Genomic DNA, 22360 nt, shown 5'->3' with positions numbered 1-22360 from the left:
GGGTCAGCTGGAGAGGCAGGAGGGCACTGTGAGGAGGCCCCTGTCCCCCCCTCCTCTGGAGCCTCAAATGCTTGAGGTTCGTTCCTGGGCGGCTTGGCGTTGGGGAGCCTTAATCTTGTTTGCCCCTTACTTTTCCGCAGCACCCTCAGGTGCTCCCCACCCCCAAATGTTCCTGTTTTTCTATCTTTATTGTTACTAAATCACAGCTGACACTTTCCTGGCCTGGGACTGAGCCCTCGGGTCTCCGGCCATTCCTCCTTATAGGAAGTGCAAAGGGGGAAGTGGATGGGGAAAGCGATCTTTCCAGAGGAAGATGCTGGCAGGGGAGGGGTGGAGTCCAGTGGGCCTGCGCCGCCGGCCCCCTCGGGCAGGCACCTTTCCCTGGGCACCCTTTCTTCCCTCCCCTCAGCTTCCCCTGCCCAGGAAAGGCCAGCAAAGCTTCCTTCCTTCCTTCCTCCGGGAAGCACATCTATCCAGGGCAGGATCATCCCCGGCGGCCACACAATGGCCCTTATCAGCCGTGGAGCCAGGCACAGAGACCCAGCGCACACCAAGTCTCACATATTTCCTGTTTCCACCCAGCGGGTCAGGGCTGGGCCCAGAGCGGCCATATCCTGACTGGGGCCAAGAGGAGGGAGAGCACCCCCCCTTCCCCTTCCCGCCTCTCAATCATTGCTGGACTCACCCCTCCCTGCTAATGGGAGGCAGGGGTAGGGGTGTGTGAAGACTTAAGGGCAGAGGGGAGAGGTGGGCACCTAGAGGACAAGCATGATCCAGAAACAGGAGAAACAGGGGGACCCCGGGAGTCAGGAGCCCTGAGGTCCAGCCCCAGGGCTACATCAATCAGAATGAAGAGCTGGATAGAGTGTTTTGTTTTTGTTTTGTAATTGTTCTCTCACAATAATCTTGTGAACCGGAACACTGTTTGTATTTTACAGAAACTGAGACTCCTAGAGTAGGGTAGAGGTGGAACTGTCATTCGAACCCAGGTCTTGACCCCATTCCTGTGTTTCTGGTCTTGCATGACACCACAGCTCCCTGGCTAAGTTCGGAGGGATCCCGCCACTCCTCTGGGCTTTGGTTTCCCCGTCTACAGATGAAGGGTGCTCTGTAGCAGCACCCACGATGGTTGTGCGTGAGAAGGAAATAGGTGGCGAGTTCAAGGGTTCAGAGTCCCTCAGGTATGTGTGTGTTGGGGGCAGGGATAGAAGTTATCGTGGGGACCTCGGGGTACAGGGATCTGGGGGAGAGGAGGGGCAGAGAGAAGAGATGGTGACATTTTTGGAGAGCTTAACCCAGGACCAAGGCTCAAGACTAAGGTGTGAGGGAGTGCCGGGTGAGGAGGGGTGAATCGGTGAGAGCAGAGTATGCACATTTTCTGAGAGTTCAGTCCCAAGCAATCCATTCTACCTGCTCAGCAGCAGAGTAAACGAAGTGCCCAACAGCATGAGACATGCCCCACCTGGACCAGGGACTCAGAGGGCCACCATCCCGGAACCTCATCCCATTCCCATCTGGGCAACATCTGTCATCCTCAGACATAGTCTAGTCTGGATAACAGGGCCCTCGTCCTGGAGTCTAGCAAGGGCCCAGGAGCGTGTGCCCGTTCCCTCCACTATCATGAAGGAGTCACAAGCGTAAAAGCCATGTTTCTAATTATCCCCCAATGCAACAGTCACAGAACACAGACGGCCATGGCCTGCTAGAAGCCAGAGGGACAGTTCCTGATGGCTCCCAGGGTGAAGTAGGAATGCAGAGCAACTGGAGTGTCCCTCAGTCTCAGGTCATAGGCTGGGCGTTAATAGTCACAGAGCAGGCTCCCTGAGGTGTCTTCTCCTCGGAAACAGGCTATAGAGTCAACGGCGGCTGGAGGCAAATGGTGGGAGTGGGGCCGGGCCGTGTCCACACAGCAGCTGGAGAATACTCTCTGAAGACCCCCGGGCCAGATTCTCCAGAACATCTTGATTCTGACTCTCCTCTCCGCCTGCCCCCACTTCTAGGTCCCAGAGTGGTCTAGACAAAGGGCAGGTTTCTGGCCTGTGATGGCAGGCGAGGGTAGGGGAAGACGACCTGGACGGGGCAAGGACCACCCTGGAAAAGTCTGTGGCCGTAGGTCCTCTACCACCTGCCAGCCCTTCACAAGAGGGCAGGTTGGGGGCATGGAGCCTGACCCACTAGCAGAAGCGAACCTGGGTCCAATCCTCTGCTCAGACCCTGGAACTTCCTGAGCTGGACTCCTTGAGCCGGGGGTGGGGGTGGGGTGGTGTGCTGCTGGCAGAAGGACACACATCAGCCTGCCCACAACCCCTACAGAAGAGCCTGGGTGGAGGGCTCCTCCATCCTGCCTACTTAGTCATCTGCTTCTGCTGAAAGCAGGGATCCCAGATCCTCTGCCCACCCCTCAGGGGGACAGGCAACAAGATGCCAAGACTCCTGGAAACCAGTGCTATGTGGGCCAACCAGTCTCCGCAGCCTGTACAAATGGGAGCATCTCCCCCTCCCAGGCAGCCTAAGGCCCAGGGTGGCGTGACAAGAATGCAGGCCTGTGCCAGATGGGGCATGTGCCTGGCAGGCCTGCTTGGGCGGGACTGGAAGTGTGTGTGGGGGAAATCAAGAAATGAGATGCAGGCTGGAGGGTCCTTCCCACATCCAGTGGACTGTCTAGATCTTCACTGTTGACAAACTAGCTGGTTTCACTCACACCTCAGCAACAAAAACCTGTATTTAAGGAGCTGATTCCAGAGATCTGGACTGGAGAGAGCAAAGGAGTGTGGCTAGAGGTCCCCCTGGGAGGTGGAGGATACCGCTGCCTCCTCAGGGGGCCGGGCTGGGCCCCCAGCACTCCTGGCAGTGGTAGGCAGAGCTGGCTGCCAGCACCAGCCTCCACCCTGGATTCACTCTATCCCGGCTCAGATCTGTGGCTGGGCTTCATCCAGGGGGCCCTCTGCCAAGAAGGAGCGAGGCTGGATCTGCAGGGGTAAAACAAGCAGTGAGCGGAAGGGGCGAGGGCAGGCTTCACTCCATGCCTTCTGTCTCCCCCGCCCCCCAAAGGATTCGGCTCCATGGTAGGGTCGGCTCCGTGGCCCGTGGCCTCAGGGAACTGGTGATGGGCTCAAGTCTTCTGGGCTACCCGTCCTTTTACCCACCAGCATCCATTACCTTGAAGGGTTTGCTTATCCCCACCACAGAATGTAGGTTGTTGCTATAGTAAAAAAGGAGAAACTGATCCTCAGTCTCAGGGATGTCACTAATGTCGATGTACACCTGGAGGGAAGGACAGAAGGAAGTGGATCAGCTCCACGGCCCCAGGCCCCATTCAGCTCTCAGCGATTAGGTATCCAGCACTCTGCTCCTTCCAGAAGACAGGGGAGAGGTCAGACAAGCCCGCCTGCTGGAGATGTGGAATACCTATCTCAGGAAAGGGGGCAGGTACCTGGTTCAGCCCGTCGCTGAAGGAGACCTGGTTGTCCCTGACCCAGACATACGACACGTAGTCATTAATGTGGCGCAGCCCCACCTGTGGGAGGGGGGATCGGGCAGGCGGTCAGTGGTCTGGGAGGACACGGGACCCATGTCAAGTGCTACGGAGAGGATGGTCTCATTTCTAAGGCTGGCCATCATACCACCTGCCTCTTCCCCTTCACAGCTAGCCCCCTCGGTGGGCAAGGACCCTTGGGGTGGATGAGGGTAGCTCTGCAGTCTCTGTGCCCAACTCCCATGAGCACTCAGAATAGATAAACCGGTGTGGGGGGGTGCGACTGATGGGCTCCCTGCCCGCCTGCCACGTCACCTTGTACAGGCCAATCCAGTCCCAGGGGCTGCTGAGGAAGTCTGCGGTCAGGGAGTAGCTGATCAGCATGTCGCTCTCGTTGGTGCACGGGCTCTCGGGCAGCAGGGTGATCAGTGGGGCAGATACCAATGGCTTCAGCTACACACAGGGGCGGGAAGGGGTTGAAGTCCCACAGCATCATTCCCTTCCCTGAGACGAATGTCCTTACTGTGCCCTTGCAACGGTCAGGTCAGTGGGGAGGGATGGAGGGGCACCCACAGGTGAACTCTACTGGGCTGCCCTTAGAGTATCAGACCTTGGCTGGCCAGCTGGAAAGGAGGGCCAAAGGCTGATCGGGGATGGCTGGCCCTGCCAGGAGGCGAGACTGGGGGCCGCTGGGTAACCAAGCAGAGAGCCAAGTGCTGAGGAACGTCGGGGTCGGGGAGATCAGGGGCGCCGCTGGCGGGCTGAAGAAAGAAGCCAGGGAGTTGCTCGCAGGCCCTTCACGGTTCCTGACCCAAAGGCCCAAATCCAATTTGGGGGCCTCTGGTGAGAACAGCTATAGGCATGTGAAGGGACACAGTGGTATAAAGACAGACAAACAGTAAGAGGGCAGCCAGCAGCTCAAAGGAGGTGAACACCGCCTTGGTCATGAGATGGCAAGATACAAGGATGGAGGGGGCTCCCTTTGCAACCTGAGCCCAATAGGTGTAGGACAAATGAAAGCAAGTCCTAATTCACATGGTAGGTAATAAGCATAATGGAACTCAGGAGCCCCAAGGGACAGTACCAAGAGGAAATGGAAACCTATTGACAAAGGGTTTGAACACATTTTTGACAGACAGAGCCATCAACAGCTCCTAAGAAGAGCTGGGATACCTGACCCGGGAGGAAAGGCAATCATGTTCTCCCACAGGTCTCCCCTGGGGCATCTGCTGACATGAGAACCCAGGGCGGGAGGGTCTGGGGATGTGGCCCAGCATGGCTGCTCCTCTGCCAAGTGCCGGGCAGCCCAGAAATTTACCTCCAAGTCAAAGGTGCTAGTGACAGGCTTATGGTCACTGATGCTGTACAGCATGTGGCTGACGTAGCTCCTCAGAAACAGGGTGAAGTGGGGGGCTGACAGCGTCGGGGTGTGGATGGCGGCCTGGGGCTGCTGCTTCAGCCTCCACAGGATGCGGTCGGTCCACGCGGGCTTGCGCTTTTTCTCACTGGGGGTGGGAGGAGAGGAAGAATGGGGAGAGAAGGGTTGGCAGGTGAGCAGGAAGGGACCCACGAGCTTGCTGGATTCCCTAACACCAGGGCCTGTCAGCAGTCACGAGAACCCCCTGGGCCAGAGCTGGAGACCAGCATGGCAGCAGGCAGGAGGGTGTCCAATGGAACCAAAAGTATGCTGGCCTTTGTCAGACTCAGCCAAGGACCCTCAGTAGACTAGAGGGTCACAATCAAATTGTGACTCAGAAACATCCCGTTTAAAGCCTTTCTTATTTCTTGAACAAAAGCAGCAGAACATCAAAGAAGCTGAGGTTTGGAATTTGGAGTGAGACAGACCTGAGCTGGAATTTGGCTTCCCCCATACTAAAGACCTGACCTTAGGGAAGGAAAGGGAAGCATTTAGGGAACGCTCACTACATGCCGGCAACCAGAACTATTTATTTCACTCTGCACAAGTGGAGAAAATGAGTCTTGGAGGGGAAGTAACTTTCCCACAGTCACACAGCCACTGAGTGGTAGCGCCAGGACTCAAGGCCAGGCAGCATGACCACAGAGCATGTGCCCTTAATCACCAGGCCAACCCCTCTTAGGCCTCAGCTTCCTCATCTGTAGAATGGAGATAACAGTAGTTATGTTATAGGGTTGCTGAGATGATTAAATGAGATGAAACACAAAAAATGTTTAGCACCATGCTTCATACAACATAAACTCTCTGCATACACTGGCTATTGTGATGCTTTGTTCTCAAGAGTCAAGTGAAAGACCTCCCACCTGTTCTTTACTCACCAGCTTCCCTGACGGGCATAAGAGAGACCATATAGCCTGGTCAGATGATTCGCTGCTTTAAAACCTTTAAGGAGTCTTCACTGCTTCCAGAACAAAGCTCAAGTCTCCAAATGTGGCTTTCAAGGTGCGCAGGAGTCTGACACCCCTTGTGCTACCTTATCTCCCTCCTCTGCCCCAGACCCACCTCACCATGGTGAGTCTCTCAAGCCTCTGGGCCTCTACTCTTACAGCTTTTGCTATCTATAACTCCCTTTGTCACAGGGAGAGGCCCAGTTCCAGTGCTGTTTTTGTCATAAAGCCGTCACTGACCTCTCTGCTTCCAAAGCATTCTACACAAGTACATCTCCTATTACAGTATATTGTAGTTCACAGTTTCCCAGTCAGCCTATCAGTTAGCGTGTGAGCTTGGAAGGTAAGGACGGACTCTTGGCGTCTCCTGTGTATCCTCAGCATTAGCACAGAGCCTGGCATGCAGTAGGTACTCAACAAGTGCTCGTGAAACCCAAAGAACTAAAAAAAAAAAAAAAACCCAAGCTCATTCTCTTTCCTCAAAAATGCCCACCTAGGGACTTCCCTGGTGGCGCAGTGGATAAGAATCTGCCTGCCAATGCAGGGGACACGGGTTCGATCCCTGGTCCGCGAAGATCCCACATGCCGCGGAGCAGCTAAGCCCGTGCGCCACAACTACTGAGCCTGCGCTCTAGAGCCCGCGAGCCACAACTACTGAAGCCCGCACGCCTAGAGCCTGTGTTCCGCAACAAGAGAAGCCACCGCAATGAGAAGCCTGCGTGCCGCAACGGAGAGTAGCCCCCGCTGGCCGCAACTAGAGAAAGCCTGCACGCAGCAACGAAGACCCAACGCAGCCAAAAATAAATAAAATTAAATTTTAAAATAAATAAATAAAATGGTTTACAAAAAGTGAAAAATATACTTTAAAAAATGCCCACTTAGGGCTTCCCTGGTGGCGCAGCGGTTGGGAGTTCGCCTGCCAGTGCAGGGGACGCAGGTTCGTGCCCCGGTCCGGGAAGATCCCACATGCCGCAGAGCGGCTGGGCCCGTGAGCCATGGCCGCTGGGCCTGCGCGTCCAGAGCCTGTGCTCCGCAACGGCAGAGGCCACAACAGTGAGAGGCCCGCGTACAGGAAAAAAAAAAAAAAAAAAAAAAATGCCCACTTAATCATTTTAAAAAATATTTTATTTTTATTTATTTTTGGCTGCATTGGGTCTTCGTTGCTGCGTGCAGGCTTTCTCTAGTTGCGGCCAGCGGGGGCTACTCTTCGTTGCGGCACGCAGGCTTCTCATTGCGGTGGCTTCTCTTGTTGCGGAACACAGGCTCTAGGCGTGCGGGCTTCAGTAGTTGTGGCTCGCGGGCTCTAGAGCGCAGGCTCAGTAGTTGTGGCGCACGGGCTTAGCTGCTCCGCGGCATGTGGCATCTTCCCGGACCAGGGCTCGAACCCCTGTCCCCTGCACTGGCAGGCGGATTCTTAACCACTGTGCCACCAGGGAAGTCCTGCCCACCTAATCTTAACATATACAGTTTCATATGCTTATAATCAGTTTGAAATTCTATTTTTGTCTTCTGCTTTATTCACTTACTATTTTAAACAAACGTTTCTGGTATACTTCCATCACTTCAATAGCAATATGGTTTTCCAGCAATAGAGGCAGAATGGTGCCTCGGTGGTGAACTCTGACTCTAGTATCAGAGACCATTTGGGGGAAGGTTCTGCCACTGTTAATTAAGAGCTATGCGGTTCCAGGTTAGTGAATCTGGGGAGTGGTGCCCTTAGAGAGGGCATGGAAGCTCCTTCCCCTTCCCCATACCTTGTCCTACACATCTCTTCCATCTGCCTGCTTCTGAGTTATATCCTTTTACAACAAACCAGTAACTTAGTTTAAAAAAAAGCTCTGCCCTTGGGCAAGTGACTTCATCACTCCAAACCTCAGTTTCTTCCACTCTTCAGATGGGGTGATAACAGTGCTTACTTCAAAGAGACATTGTCGAGGGAGTGGTCAAGAAGTGGGAACTGGCTAAACCACCTCTGCTCGGGGCCCCTGGGTTGTTTCAATCCTTCACTCTTCTGAGGAGTGTTCAGGGGATAATCGGAATGTGGTATTCCCATCCCAGAGACAACAGACACTCAATCTCCAAACCAATCTTGGACATTCAGTGCCTAGCAATTCTTAAAACTTGGTAATGAACCACATGAATGTACCACTCTCCCTTTCAAAGCATCCTCCCCCACTCCACTTCCCTATTATGGTCAAGAGCCCATACTTGCTGTCCCGTCAGGATCCTCCCCAAGTCCTGACCACAGCCTGACTCTCCTTCCCCCTCAGTACCTCAGCTTGGCTCTCCTTCCTCCTTGGGACCTCAGCCTGTCTCCCTTTCCTCCTTTTCCATGGACTGGTCCACACTCATCACTGGGCACCTGTACTGTTCATTCTTTCAGTGAGCTTTACTGAGCCCTTATTATACGCCAGGCAACTGGGGATCTGCTAAATGGGATTGACAAAGTCGTTGACGAGCTCGTTTAACAAACAAAAGGAACAAATAAGCAAAATAAATATGTACCAACTAAATATTATACATTCCCCCCAGTTCTCCATTCCTAATAATAACTAAACACAGGGTCCTTCTGTGCATCAGACTGTTCCAATCCTTCCAACACTGGAAGAATGCCACGGGTCACATTTTCCTTCTTCTCCAGGACACTGAAGTTGAGCGAGGTCACCCTATTCAGGTGGGAGCTGGGTGCCTGCCCACGTTGCTGACTACAGAGTCAGTGCTCCTTCCACTGCACCCGTCTCCTCCAGCTTGCCCGCGGTGGCCGATGGCAAGTGGTGTGTGTCACCAGAGCCGGGTCTCACTAATGCTTTTTTTTTTTTTTTTTTTAATAAATTTACTTACTTATTTATTTTATTTTTGGTCATGTTGGGTCTTTGTTGCTGCGAGCAGGGGCTACTCTTCGTTGCGGAGCACGGGCTCTAGGCACGCGGGCCTCAGTAGCTGTGGCTCGTGGGCTCTAGAGCACAGGCTCAGTAGTTGTGGCACACAGGTTTAGTCGCTCCGTGGCATGTGGCATCTTGCTGGACCAGGGCTCGAACCTGTGTCCCCTGCATTGGCAGGCAGATACTTAACCACTGCGTCACCAGGGAAGTCCCATCACTAATGCTTTTTTTTGGCTGATGGTCATGACTGAGTACAAGAATTATTTCTGGAGATTACAGGCACACCTCGTTTCCTTGTGCTTCGCTTTTCTTGTACTGCGCCGATATTGTGATTTTTACAAATTGAACGTTTGTGGCAACCCTGCATCGAGCAAGTCCATTAGCACCATTTTTCAAACAGCATTTGCTCCCTTCATGTCTCTGAGTCACATTTTGGTAGTTCTTATACTATTTCAAGCTTTTTCATTATTGTTGTAATTGTTATGGTGATCTGTGATCTTTGATGTTACTATTGCAAAAAAAATTATGACTTGCTGAAGGCTCAGATGATGGTTAGCATTTTTTCACCAATAAAGTATTTTTAAATTAAGGTATGTATATTTTTTTCAGACATAATGCTATTGCACACTCAACAGACTACAGTATAGTGTAAACATAACTTTTTTATGTATCAGGAAACCAAAACATTTGTGTGACTCTCTTTATTGTGATATTCGCCTTACTGTGGTGGTCTGGAACCAAAGCTGCAATATCTCCCAGGTATGCCTGTAGTATGTCTTTACTTTCTAAAAATTAAAACCAAGTAGCTCTGCAGGATTCTCCTGGCTTAAGAGCCTAGAAAACTTGATCCAGTGTACTGACCCAAAAGTAGTGATGTATTCCATTTTTGGGTCTGAGAGCACTTTTCCTTTTGGCTCCCTATAGATGGCTTCTAAGTGTCTCGCTGAACTCTGGATCGAGTCTTGAATAGATTGCTCATAACATCCTCTGCTCACTGCCTAGCAGAGAGGTGGACTAGGTTCCTGTCGACTGTAACAAAACCATTGCAATCCCTGACTTCAATAGGATTTCCTGCCCTCAGCCCTTTCGCCCTCCCGTGTAATGGAGCTGACCTCGTTTCTCATTACATCTTGGCTCCGGGATGCTGCCGAGGCCGGGCAAAGCTCCGTACCACGCCCTGCATGCAGCTCAGTCCCTCTGTACAGCGGGTCTGCTCCACTAAAGATGCCTCTCACCAGCGCGGCTGACTGATCAGAATGCCTGCGCTCCTTTCTGCCTCCCTGACAATAACTCTCATTGACTCCTCCTGGCTTCAGCTGCCCGCCTCCTTACCATTTGCTTCACCCTCCTTCGGCACTTCCACACAGAGTTCTGGAACCTTCTATGGGCCAACTCCTGGACTTGAGAGTGTTTATTTGGCTCTCTCACTCTGGGTAGGTCCCTCTACTAGACTGGTTGCTCCTTAAATACCTTATCTTTTCCTTTTGTCCTCTCAGGCTCCCAGTTCAAACATATGCCAGGCACTATGCTACACACCAGGGACAATCATAAATCAGATCCAGTCTCTGTGCACTGGGCATTCATAGCACAGCAAGAAAGGCACGCTGTGTCTTAAAAGCAACACTGAAAGCATGGTGTGTGCAAGGCTTGCAGGCGGCATAAGGAAAGGAGAGAACTCTCAGTGAAACGGGCAAGGGTCAGGAAAGGCTTTTCAGATGGTTCAGACGATGTCTGAACTGGGCTTTCAGGATGAATAACAGACTGATCAGACAGGAATGTTTCTGTTCACTATGTGGGGCTCAGGCCCTGCCCACCGCAGGAGCTCCCAGCTGGGAATATTTCAGTTATGATGTCCCCCCATAAGGCCCCTGTTCCTGTCCAGACATTCCTTCATTTCCTGGGCTCCAGGCAAGGGGAACTGGATTCACACAGACTCCAGTTCAAATTCTTGCTCCGTCACTTACTCTGTTACTACCTTACTTAGATCTTCGGAGACACAGTTTCCTTATTTGTAAACAGTCAGTATCAACAGCGTCTACCTAATGAAGATACAGCATGAATGAAGTGAAGTGATGTGGGCAAAGCACTCTGCACAATGCCTGGCCCACGGTCAGCACTCAATAATGTCAGTCACAATGTGGATTATACGTATTATGTGGAAATAACATCTGCCTTCTCCTCAGCAAGCCTTTGCTACCCCAATCCTGCCCTCCTTTCTGCTGCTGCTGGCAAGACTGGCTGTGAACCCAGAGGCACTGTGGGCTAGAGGAAGGCATCGTGGGCAACACAGTCCAGAGAATTGGGTCTGAGCCCCAGCTCCGCCATCACTAGCTGAGCCAGCTGGGTAAGACCCTGAACATCTCTGGCCTCTCTAGGCCATGTCAGTAACTTCCAGTCTCCCGCTGGTTTCCCTCCCATACCAGGGCTGTGGGCAGAGGGACACCTGGCCACACGGTCTGTCAGCAGCTCTCCTCCTGCTGGCAAGTGAGGTTCTGAAGTCAAGGTAGAGGGTCCCAGCCCCCAAAGCCCCAGCCTGTCCCACGGAGGCCTGACAATTTCCACAATGAGTCCACTGGACCCTCATTTCCAATGGATGGCTGGGGAGACTGTCAGCTGTGGACCTGGCCAGCAGGCCAGCTGGAGCCTGACCTCCTCCCTTCTTTCTGGCTTATACTGTAGCTCAGGCTGGACCCTGTTTCCAGTGCTTGTGGCCTCTTCTTGTGTGCACTGCCCTGGCTGTGACCCCACTCTGTCTTGCTCCACACACCTGAAATGGCTCACGCTCTCCCCCTTGCTTGGTGGGGACATCATGGCTCTGCCACACGGCTTCCAGCACTGGGCCAGCAGCTCTTCCTCTCACCCCAGGCTGGCTGTGGACATACCTACTCACCTGTTAAATCCCAGAGGCCTGGGCCTCCCTGGAGGCACCTCCTACCTCCCTCATGAGACAGTCCTGCTAGGGGAATACATGAAGGAGCTGCTCCAGCTGAAACAAAGAGCCTCATAACATGTAGGGGGTTCTTTTTCTTCAAAGAGATGAGGATCCTTGCCCTAAATTGGGCCAGGGATCTCTTGCCAGAGCTACTTTTGCCCCTCTGCCTAAGCCTAAGGTTTTGGTGGTCACTTGGCCCTTTCTCAGCTTCTGAGAAAGGTTTTCAGTAAAACTGCCACCTGAAGACATGAATCTAAAAATAACAACAGGGACTTCCCTGGTGGCACAGTGGTTAAGAATCCGCCTGCCAATGCAGGGGACACGGGTTCGAGCCCTGGTCCAGGAAGATCCCACATACCGCGGAGCAACTAAGCCCGTGCACCACAACTACTGAGCCTGTGCTCTAGAGCCCGCGAGCCCCAGCTACTGAGCCCATGTGCCACAACTACTGAAGCCTGAGCCCCTAGAGCCCGTGCTCCGCAACAAGAGAAGCCACCGCAACGAGAAGCCCACACACCACAACGAGTAGCCTAGCCCCTGCTCGCAGCAACTACAGAAAGCCCGCGCACAGCAACAAAGACCCAACACAGCCAAAAATAAATAATAAATAAATTTATAAATAAATAAATAAATAATAAAATAAAATAAAAATAACAACAGCAGTTATCACAGCGCTTACCGGGTGCCAGACACTGGTCTGAGCACATGCAAGGTCTCATTTAATCTTCAGCCCCGTGAAATAGGTATTGTTATCATCCCCGTTTTATAGATGACAAAATTGAGACTTAAATACCGCGTCCAAGGTCATACAGTTGTTGAAGGACAGAGCTGTGCTTCTAACTACCAGATGCACTATCTCTACATTGTTCCCCATTAACTGCCCCCCTGACAACTACTACTTCACCTTCCTAAATAGTACCCGACCCACTCACAGCTGGGGCAGGGCTATGTAATACCAGTAATTGGCTGAGCCAAGCTTTCTGCCCCCCTGTCTGGGTAGGATCAGAAAGCCCTGGGGAGCGGGGACAACAGGGACAACATTCTGGGGCAGGGGTTCCCAGAATGCTGAAGTACAGTCCCCTCAAGTCAGCAACCAACTGTCTTCCCTCCCCTTTGGCTCTACCTGCCCTGCCCCCAACCCCTATTCCTGCCAGCACCGTGTCTCCCCTTCCTGCTCTCTGTGCGGACAATCTGGGACAGCTCCCACGGTCAGCATCTCATGAGGGGGCGGGTGGGGCCGCCCCCGGGAGGTGATGCCTGGATCTATTCCTGCTTCCCCGGCGCTTCTATTCGCAGGCAGCTCCCACTGCCACCAGGGCCAGCACGATCTGACTTCCCAGGCCCAGATCTGCGACAGGCTGATCCTCTCCTGGTGGAGCCCCCTCACCTGCTGTCATAGTTGTTGGAGTTCTTATCAAACTTGTAGGTGGGCGGGAAGAGCAGGGGGCCCTCCTGGAACTCCCGGAGCAGCGGGTCGTGTCTCTTGGCAATGATGAGCTGGAGGGAAAGGCACAGTCCCATCTCCCAGCAGTCCTGCCCCAATGGCCCGGCACCACGCTCCAGTCAAGGGCTGGCACGTGCCATCGCAGTGGGGCACGAGTCAAACCCGGCCACTCCACCTCCTCACTGCCCCAGCGGCATCCTTGGCACCCCTGCCCCCGGCACCCTCACCCCCGGGAGATCAGCTGGATCCTTCTGCAAACATTACCCCTTGGTCCCAGGGGAGGCAGCTGCCTGCCTTTTCCCAGTTCTTGGACTATAGGGACCAGGCTCTGAATTCCATCTCCCTGGCAGCCACCAGCGGACGTGTGTCAGAGGGGAGGCTGGGGTCGCCAGGGTCCCCCAAAGGGGTGGTATCTCATCCTCTAGGAGGCAAGCCAGGCTGGGGGTGGGAAAGACAACAGGGACACAAGAGGGCTGGCGATGGTGCAGGACCACAGCAGGCCAAAGCCCTTCTCACTCCCTAATCTCATGCACGCCCAGTGGCTGCGTCGTCCTCGCTCCTCCAGCTGGAGACCGGGGCGGCCGGACAGGACTGGCTGCCCTACCCGCAGAGGTGAAGCCCTATTAGACCCCACCCTGCCTGGGAACAGGGACTCGGGCGGCGTGGGAAAGGAGAACAGGCACTAGAGAACCTCCCCACATCTCATGTTAACCTCCACCCACCACGGGCTGCAGGCCAAAGCCCTTCTCACTCCCTAATCTCATGCACGCCCAGTGGCTGCGTCCTCGCTCCTCCAGCTGGAGACCGGGGCGGCCGGACAGGACTGGCTGCCCTACCCGCAGAGGTGAAGCCCTATTAGACCCCACCCTGCCTGGGAACAGGGACTCGGGCGGCGTGGGAAAGGAGAACAGGCACTAGAGAACCTCCCCACATCTCATGTTAACCTCCACCCACCACGGGCTCAGACCACCCTTTGGGGCCCTCCCCTCATCAGATACCTGATCCTTCTCCCACAGGTCACTGTAGCACTGATTTTTTATGGATTCCCGAACAAAGTGCAACCCAAAGTCCTCAATCCGAAAGTTCATGTCTCCAAACCAGAGAATGAGGCTTCAGAAAGAAAGGAAAGCAGGAGGCCTGAAGGTTTGTGACGAGGTCAGAAAAGGCAGGACCACAGGGGTTCTGGCCACTCACTGCAGGGCTGCCGGAGAGCAGAGAGCTCGAGGGGTGGGTGAGAAGATCAGGTGAAGACAAGAGCAGGGCCCAGCGGGACTGTTCTCACGGCCCCCACCCCGCCACCATTTAAGCTGAAGAGATGAGCCCCAAGGGGCACGCGGCAAATATGGAGCAGGCTCTAGCCCTCCTTCCTCAACTGGGCACCAGGCAAGGCTGAGAACCAGCCCTTCCGGGGACCTCAGAAACCACGAGGTTCTTGACCTGGGATGTTTGGAAGTGCCCAGAGTTTCTAGGCAGGGCAGAGGGGCCAGGGAAAGGGAAGGTGTTCCAGACCTCAGGTAGGCAAAGCTGCAGAGGAGAGCAGATGGGGTGTCAGGGAAGAGGCTGGGAGAGGGTGGGAGATGGGGCGGACTGCCTCTGGCTGGGGAGCAGTGACCAGGCAGAGCACGCTTGCCTGGGCTGGCCTGGGGGAGAGGGCAGGGGCGGCAGTTCACAACGGCATGCTCACTCGTGGTCCAGGATGTTGGGGATATCCTGTGCCTCAAAATTCTGCATCTCCAGGATCCGGTCAAAGTGCTCCAGCCGCTGGTCATTGTTGGCCATGTGGGGGGGCAGGTGGCAGTTGATGATGCTGACATAGTAGCCGTAAAACTTCAGGAAGATGTTGACGCCCCCTTTGTTCCCCTGGTAGGTGGGCAGAAGGGTGGGAAGCCATTCTAGGGGGGACACACCTCTCTTTTCCCATCCTAGACCTGAGGGCAGATGGCCTCACCTCCTGTGGGATCTCCCAGAGTGGCCTCTCCATCCACAGAGCCCAGCTCATCCACCTGCCATCCTAGGGATGCTAAGCCCCCCTGAGGCGGGAAGACGGCTATGCAGGGCACTGGCCTGGACGGAGTGCCAAGATTCATTTCACCCCCTTTTTCATTTGTCCAGCTCTAAAGCCCCCAGCCCTGCCCATCCCAGTGAGACGGCCCCGCAGCTCTTGACTCAGACAACAGCTCAGTCCTTACCCAGTACCCGAAGAGGCCAGTGGGGGTGGATTTAGTAGAGAGGATCTGGATAAAGGGCAAATGCTGATACTTGGCAAAGATCAGTAAGAGGAGCCCCTGCATGCGGACACTGGAGACCTACAGGAGAGAGGGGAAATGGCCATTCATGTCCCTCCAGGCCCTGTGCTGGGCGCTCTAGAGAGCCCTGATCCACATGGATGTCCTGCCCCAGGGGTCTATGGCATCTCAGTGCAGATGGAGTCTCAGCTGCCAAATGATGCATTCCGGAAGCTAAGCAAGTTACAGTTTCTGCTCCTGGGCTTGGGGGTGGAGGGCAGAGAAGACAAGGCTGCCAGGGACCCCCTGCCATCAGGAAGGCACTGAATCTTCGGCCCTGGCCCAGGCACAGTCAGGTGCTCTTCTCCTCAGTGCCCTCCTGAGTTTCCATGGGTACTGTGCGCCGGGGCTCAAAGAATTTCAAAGATGCTCTACAGGACAGTGGCTAAGGGCCAGATCTGGGTTCAAATCCCAGCTCGGGCTCTTAGTATTTGATATTGGGCAAGTCTCAGCCTATTTTCTAATTAATAAAGCAGGAATCTATCTCAAAGATGCTGGATTAACTGGCAGCTATTATTTTTTTGGTTTAGGGATTCGTGAAAGTAAATGCAGGGAAGAAGCATGAGAGAGCCTTCTAGGGTGCTGAAAATGTTCTGTATCTTGATTTGACCAGTGGTAACATGTTCTGCATATACATATAAAAATCCACCTGGGAACTTCCCTGGTGGTCCAGTGGTTAAGACTCTGCACTTTCACTGCAGGGGGCATGGGTTCCAACCCTGGTCAAGGAACTAAGATTCCACATGCTGTGTGGCGTGGCCAAAAAAAAATAAAAAGAAAATCCATCAAACTGTACACTTAATTTCTGTATACGTTATAGCTCAGTGGAAAAAAATAAGAAAATGCTACTGAAAAATAATATAGACTGTGGGCAGTTGGTGTGTATGAAGGCCACGCAGAGGGGATGAGAGCGAGCGCAGAGGACGTGTGTTCACAGATCGGGGAGAGTAGCTACCGTCCACTGACACACTGCCTCGCGCATTTAATCTTCTAGCCAACCCTTCAAGGCAGCACCATCCCTGTTCTGCACATGAAGGACCGAGGCTCAAGGAGACTAAGGAACCAGTCGGACTACCTGGATATTCAAAGGACCGGGACTGCCAAAATCCCTGCTCTCTGTGGCCGCGGAGGTGGGGTGGGAATGGGCCAGTGACCCTCTCTCTCAGCTGCAGGCTGTCTACACCCACCACCCGAGTAGCTATTTCCGGAGCATGAGGTGCAGAGGCCAAGGAGGAAATCCCCGGGTGGGGAGTGTGTACTGGGGCCTTCCAGGAATTATGAAACTTGATCCCACAGGCCAGGAGCTCTGGGACGGTGGAGGAGTCAAAGCAGGGGGAACCCCAAATCCAAGACCGAGGGAGGGAGGTGTGAGAAACTAGGGTTCGGCAGAGGTTGCTACAGATGTGTCCCCCCCCCCCATCTCTCCAGCCCCGGTCTCGGTCTCTCCCCTTCGCATGCAGATATGACAATGGAAGTGGGCGAAGGGCTGGACTAAGAGGAACTGACTCCCAGGGAGCTGATAAAGATTCAGGAAGAGTTTCAAGCTGAATCTGAACCCATCGAGCAGGTTGGGGCGATGGGCTCTACCACAAAGGCACCAGCCCACTTCATGAAGCCGCAGGGAAGGGGGCGTGGTGCAGGGAGGATGGAGGTGGGGGTGGGGCTGTGGGGAAAGGCAGGAGGCTCACGGGGGAAGTTCCAGTGGAGGAAATGAAGTAGGAGGAGCTGAGGAAGGGACTAGAGGGAGGTGGCTGAGAGCCTAGGAGCCGGCCAAGGGGGTCAGCCCCAGGCTTCTCAACCCGTGGCTGGCAACTTCTGGCTAAGGAATAGGCTGCAGGCAGGGCTCGCCCTTCACCTCCACTCTCGGCCCGGGGAAGAAAGGTCATCTGCTTTGGGTGCCCGGCCCTCAGGCTGCTCTCCCAACCTCCGGAGGCCGCATGGATAGAATGAGCTGTGTCCGTGCCGCAAGATGAGCTCACTTCCTTGGCTCAGTTCCATCCTGCCAATCCCTTGCCAGTTAGCCAAGGTACAAGGAGGCCTCCAGTCTTGGAAAAGGAGTGGGTGGTGAGAGAGAAGCGGTTCTGCCCTCCGAGAAGGTCCAGCTCCAAGTCTGCAGCAAGAGGCCCGAGTGTGACGTGGAGGGAGCCAAGGGCTTGGGGGCCGGCATTTTTTAGCCTCAGCAGCAGGACCAAACCTTGTCTGCCATCCTCCTGGCTCGGCCCTCCTCGGGAGTACTCACAGCTCTTGCTTCAGCACACTTAGGCAAATTAGGGTAACAGAATTAATTCTGAGGAAATCCAGTCACCCAGGGAAGGGAAGAAAGGAATTCTGGTATTTCCAGGAAGCATTGCTTCTTGGAGGTATTTTGAGCGGGAGTGTGTTTCATCCCTTGGCTGTGCAGGGCAGAAAGGTGAGATCCAGCAATCTCGAGCCTTCCTGTAGATGCTCCTATGGTCTAAAGATTCCCCAAAGAATACTGGCCCTACAGACTGAGAACCTTTTTCCTCCACACCTGTGTCCCCTCTCCTAACCTCTTCGCCCCTGAGAATTTGAGGTGCATATCCCTTGTGATCAGAGGATACCCTCTGATACCAGCAGGCGAGTTGTGGGATACCTGTCAGCCTTAGAGATCATCAGTACAGCAGTAAAGTACAGTAGCCAAGAACATGGCTTATGAAGTTTGAAAGATCTGGATCTGAACCCCAGATATCCTGTGAAACCTCTGAGTCTTGGTTTTACCTATATAATACCCATATCTCAGAAGAGTTAAGATTTTTAAATAACATATATAAAGAGTTTGCTTGTAATGCTTAACACCGAGTAAGCACTCGATAGATGGTGGCAGTTATTATGCTCCGAGATTTCAGGCTGGGCCTGAGAGTAGAGATTGGAGGCAGGGGGTGGGGTAGGCACTGAGGTGTTACTAAGCCCTGCTGCACCTCCCCAAGGAATTCTCCTAACCTGAAAAATATCAAGGTGTTAAACTAGCCCCTGGGGTTCCAGCTCAGCTCCAGCTACCTCTGAACACATAAGGCAGGCAGGAGCCCCAGGGAGCCATGTGCAAGTGAGGTTTGGGCCTTTAAATAAAGGGAAACAGCATGAAAGCTGGAGTGGGAGACCAAAGGACTAGGGATTAGTGATAAGAGGTGAGACACATTTCCCAATTGCCCATGAACTTGTAAGTTACCTTGACGAAGCTCAGAGGGGAAAGCACATCCATGAGGAAACTGCTCCATGGGTCTTCAAAGGCAGTGTCGGAAAGGAGGCTCATGATCCCACAGTTCATTTCCTGCAAACTGCCCAGCCCAGGTGAGAGGCTTCCCCCTGGCCTGGAGGGCACTGCCTCTGCCACAGACATTTAGCACCGCCCTCAGCCGACTTTCCAGCCTTGGGCTCTCATGACCATCGTCTCTCCCTTCCCTGGCTGTTGACTGCCAACCCCTTGCCATTGCTGATCTAGGACGACAGACGCTGCCTGGCCCTGATGCAGGCTGAAAGCTCCTGGCCTTCAGACTCCAGAGTGAGGGCGTACAGGTTACAGCGGTTCCCCACAGGGACAACTTGGGACTGGTCAGGCTTACCTGATCTCAGATATAGGGATGCGTGACGGGCCCTGCAGACACCTACCCAATGACATACACGTCCAGATTCAGGTTCAGGTTGTTCAGCTGAAGCAGATCACTGAGGTCTGGAGGGGGTGCTGCAGAGGCCACGTTCCATGTCACGACATGTATGCTGAGAAGGGAAGCCATGGAGGAAGGAGGATGAGCCCTCATCCAGGTAACAGACAGGGGGCTGTGCCTGCTAACGGCTGCACCACAGTCCGCTGTAGTCAGAATGGGAAACGTGTGTTTCTGCATCCGGTGGAGGGAATAAGGCCACTGAACTACAAGCCCTTCATCTTCACCTCTGTCCCCGAAGCAGGAAATTCCCACCCTGGATTGGCTCCTCCGTGCAGGCGTACAGCTCCCTACACCTGGCAGCACTGGTGCTGCTGACGCTAGGAGAGCTGCCAAAGCGGGGCTGAAGGTTTCGGAGTCAGGCAAGGAAAGGGGTGTGGATGGGGTGGACCGTCAGGAATTTATTAATCCCACCAGCCCTTCATCTATGGCTCAGTCTGCAACTTTCCACCCCCACTCTTCAATCCACAGGATCCTACAACCACCAGAAAGATTCTGGAGGTTCAGTTTTCACCTTGTGAGAGGCCTTAGTACTGCAAGACAGGGGAATTTCAAAAATAACAGATAACAGCACCACATTTCCTTCCTCACTCATCTCTGGAGCACAACCAATTCTGCCAAGCATTTCAGAAGAGCCTAAGAAGATTCTAAATAACAGCTTTCTCAACATCTCTCTCAAGACTCTACCCTCTTTTGGGAAAAGTCATCAGTTGGATAACATCCACCTCAGCTTCACATAAACCCTAGGGAAACAACAGATCTAATCAGCAGCTCAGGGGATGGAGAGACTTGCAAATCTCTTCATTTGAATAGTTACAGTAATGCTCCCAGGAAGCCCCCAGATTGTGCTGAGTACAGAACAGGCAGGGGCTACAAACCCTGCAGAGACCAAGAAGAACCACCAAGCCTCAGGTGAGTCCTAGGCACACCGTAAGGAGGAGGACCTGTAACAGTGGAAGATGTAGAATGGGGGCAGAGGGGGGAAGAAAAGGGCAGGATGTCCTCAAACATATTTTCTTCACCAGACCCTGTTCTTAGAGGTCCATGTTCTAAAGAGCACAAACTGAAGAAATTCTTGGCCAGCTTAAAACAACTTCCTGCCCCTGCATATGGACATCAACAAAACAATACAATAACCACCTTCCCAGGCACTCAGCCAGAGGTTCCGTGCTTCGTTTGTTTACGGTCTCCCCCTGCTGTCCAACGGAGGATTAAGAGGCAGCTCTTTTACTCTAAGGCTCCTTGTTTTCCCAGGGACCTGCTCTAAGTGGATGGAGAGCCAAAGCCGGGATTTCTTGTTCCCACTTTTAGGTCCCACGATTAGCAGCAAATCCTTGCATCGTGACCGGCACTAAGTTGGTGATTAGCGTTGTTCCTCGTTAAAGAACAAGCATGAGACCAGGCTATTATCACTTCACTAAAGGATCTTATCTAAATCTGATTTTGGGTTTCAGGAGGTCACAACGGGGTCAGGCAGACCCCATGATGTATGTGCTGATCCAAAGTAAGAACAAGGTTTCTACTCCAGAGCTAAGGGGAGAATGCTTCGTTATGTTTTTAACTTCAAACAGCCCAACACTGCTGCCTCCTCCAGAACCCAACTGGGCCACCTGCTTGGGGCGTCCAAGTGGGAAAGAACTTGGTGGCCTGAGTTTGGAGGGGGCGCGGGGTTCACGCCCAACACAGCCCTCTCGATACTGGCCTGGGAGAATGTGGGAGGCCTCTGAACTAGAAGCAGCCCTGTAGGTCTGGCCCCTTCTCTCCCAGTCTGGTTCGGACCCAGCCCCGCAGCCCCGATTGGGTCGGAGGCAGTGATCCCGCCCCGAGCAGGCCGGCCTGCCCGCAGTCGCCTTCCTCACCTGAGCGTCCTGACTCTCAGCTCGGTCTGTGGGTTCATGGCCGCCATCGTCCCCACGCGGTGGCCCGGCCGGCTCGCGTCTCCCCGCCGCAGCCTGTCCTGGCCCGATCGGCCCCCCTCGGGCAGCAGGTGCCCCCGGCCAGCTCCCTCTCCCGATTGTTTTTCTTCCGGATTTCGACTCTCCGCCTCGGCTTCCGTAAGAGGCGGGGTCTGAGCGCACGAAGGGCTCTGGGTGGCGGGCTCGGGGGAAGAGGCGGAACTCTCCGAGGAGCGCGAAACGGTGAAAGGCTGAGGGGAAAGGGGCCTAGGGGACGGAGACGTAAGAGAGGCGTGTCCTCGGGTCACCAGACCCCGATACAACACTGCCCGGCCCGGCGGCCGGGTCGCGCCGAGGCCCAGACACCGCCCAGGCGGCTCCCAGCGTGCCTCGCGCGAGGTCGGCCTGGAGGGGCCGTCTTCCGGCGGAAGCCGCCGCCTCGCCCCGCCCCGGCGCGTCGCGTTTCTCTAACACAGGACGTGAGGTCTCGGCCCTCGGTGCTGCCTCCCTCCAGGTTCCCAACGTCCCCAGGGGCAGAGGGCGAGGGGAGGCGGCGCAGCCACCCACTGACCGGCCCGTAATCCAGTCTCTTTCCCAACTACAGGTAATCTCTCTCCTCTTGGTCAGTGAGCGCCTCCATTCTCCACTTTCAGGTTCAAGTGTTTTCCGCTCTTCAAACTCATGCAAGCTATTACACATTGGACGTTTGGGGGCTCCTGGACTCAGAAAGCTATATACATCAGTGAACGGAAAATAAGTCACTGCCTCTATTTACGACCAAACATGAAATGATTATTTACTGTGCCAAAGACTATGATTTCCTTCAAATCACTGGTTCTTAATTTTTTTTGTGGGGCGGGGGCAGGACGGTGCATGGGATTCCTTTGAAGAACTGATGAGAGCCATGACTCTCCCCAGAAAAAGGCACCACAACTTTACAAACAAGCTTCATGAGGTTTACAGACCCTTAAATAAATGTTTTCCTTGGTAGGATGGGTAAAAAGGGCGATGTGGAGAGGAGGGGAGACAAAAGCAAAAAGGAAATACTGCCAGTAGAAGATGACCAAATTACTTTCATAAATTGATATCTGCATAAGTAAAATGATAAGGGGATTGTTTTAGTTTACAGAAATCAACATGCAACAATTTTCAGAGATATCCTGTATCTTTCTAATCCTTCCCTGGTAAAACTGGGGAGATCAGCAAGCGTTTGAGGATACCTAAGTTGTAAAATGGACATAAGGACATCACCAATAAGCTGGACTCCAGAAAGCTCTGTCTAGGATTTTATTAGACTGCTTTTTCCCCCAATATAACCTATATTGGAAGATTGAGACAAAAAGGCACAAACTCACATTAGATAAACAAGGTAATCTAATCAGTTCTACAAAGTGTATTTTGTA

The 22360-nt window shown here is 53.6% G+C and overlaps 1 protein-coding gene across 4 annotated transcripts; it reads right to left on the bottom strand.

Annotated features, from left to right (window-relative positions):
• Positions 1–2704: 2704 nt before the first annotated feature.
• On the bottom strand, positions 2705–21260 carry INPP5K (inositol polyphosphate-5-phosphatase K). 4 transcript variants are annotated; one of them, XM_007123546.4, is made up of 12 exons: positions 20922–21242; positions 19010–19117; positions 18570–18678; positions 15287–15403; positions 14782–14957; positions 14096–14207; positions 13041–13150; positions 4794–4980; positions 3791–3928; positions 3434–3517; positions 3160–3264; positions 2705–2969 (listed from the first exon to the last, which is right to left on the bottom strand). In XM_007123546.4, exons 1-12 carry the CDS (start codon positions 20966–20968, stop codon positions 2910–2912), a joined length of 1353 nt encoding a protein of 450 aa, XP_007123608.1. In that variant the 5' UTR covers positions 20969–21242; the 3' UTR covers positions 2705–2909. The 4 variants fall into 4 exon arrangements, with proteins under 4 accessions (XP_007123608.1, XP_028340949.1, XP_007123609.1 ...); XM_028485148.2 differs by lacking the exon at positions 15287–15403 and having other exon boundaries at positions 20922–21260; XM_007123547.4 differs by lacking the exon at positions 3434–3517 and having other exon boundaries at positions 20922–21223.
• Between the last annotated feature and the right edge of the window lie 1100 nt (positions 21261–22360).

This window comes from Physeter macrocephalus, unplaced genomic scaffold (assembly GCF_002837175.3).
Source record: "Physeter macrocephalus isolate SW-GA unplaced genomic scaffold, ASM283717v5 random_274, whole genome shotgun sequence".
NCBI classification, from domain to species: domain Eukaryota; kingdom Metazoa; phylum Chordata; class Mammalia; order Artiodactyla; family Physeteridae; genus Physeter; species Physeter macrocephalus.
This window is presented reverse-complemented; position numbering and strand designations above follow the sequence as displayed.

Bases quoted from the DNA above. Each gene is read 5' to 3' on its own strand.
- INPP5K (XM_024127914.2), bottom strand. From the start codon at position 19,242: ATGCAGAAACACACGTTTCCCATTCTGACTACAGCGGACTGTGGTGCA. The intron at 15,404-18,569 runs GTAACTTACAAG...TCTCTCCTGTAG, and splicing joins CCCCTCTGAGCTTCGTCAAG to GTCTCCAGTGTCCGCATGCA. The intron at 3,518-3,790 runs GTGACGTGGCAG...CCCCTCCCACAG, and splicing joins ACTGGATTGGCCTGTACAAG to GTGGGGCTGCGCCACATTAA.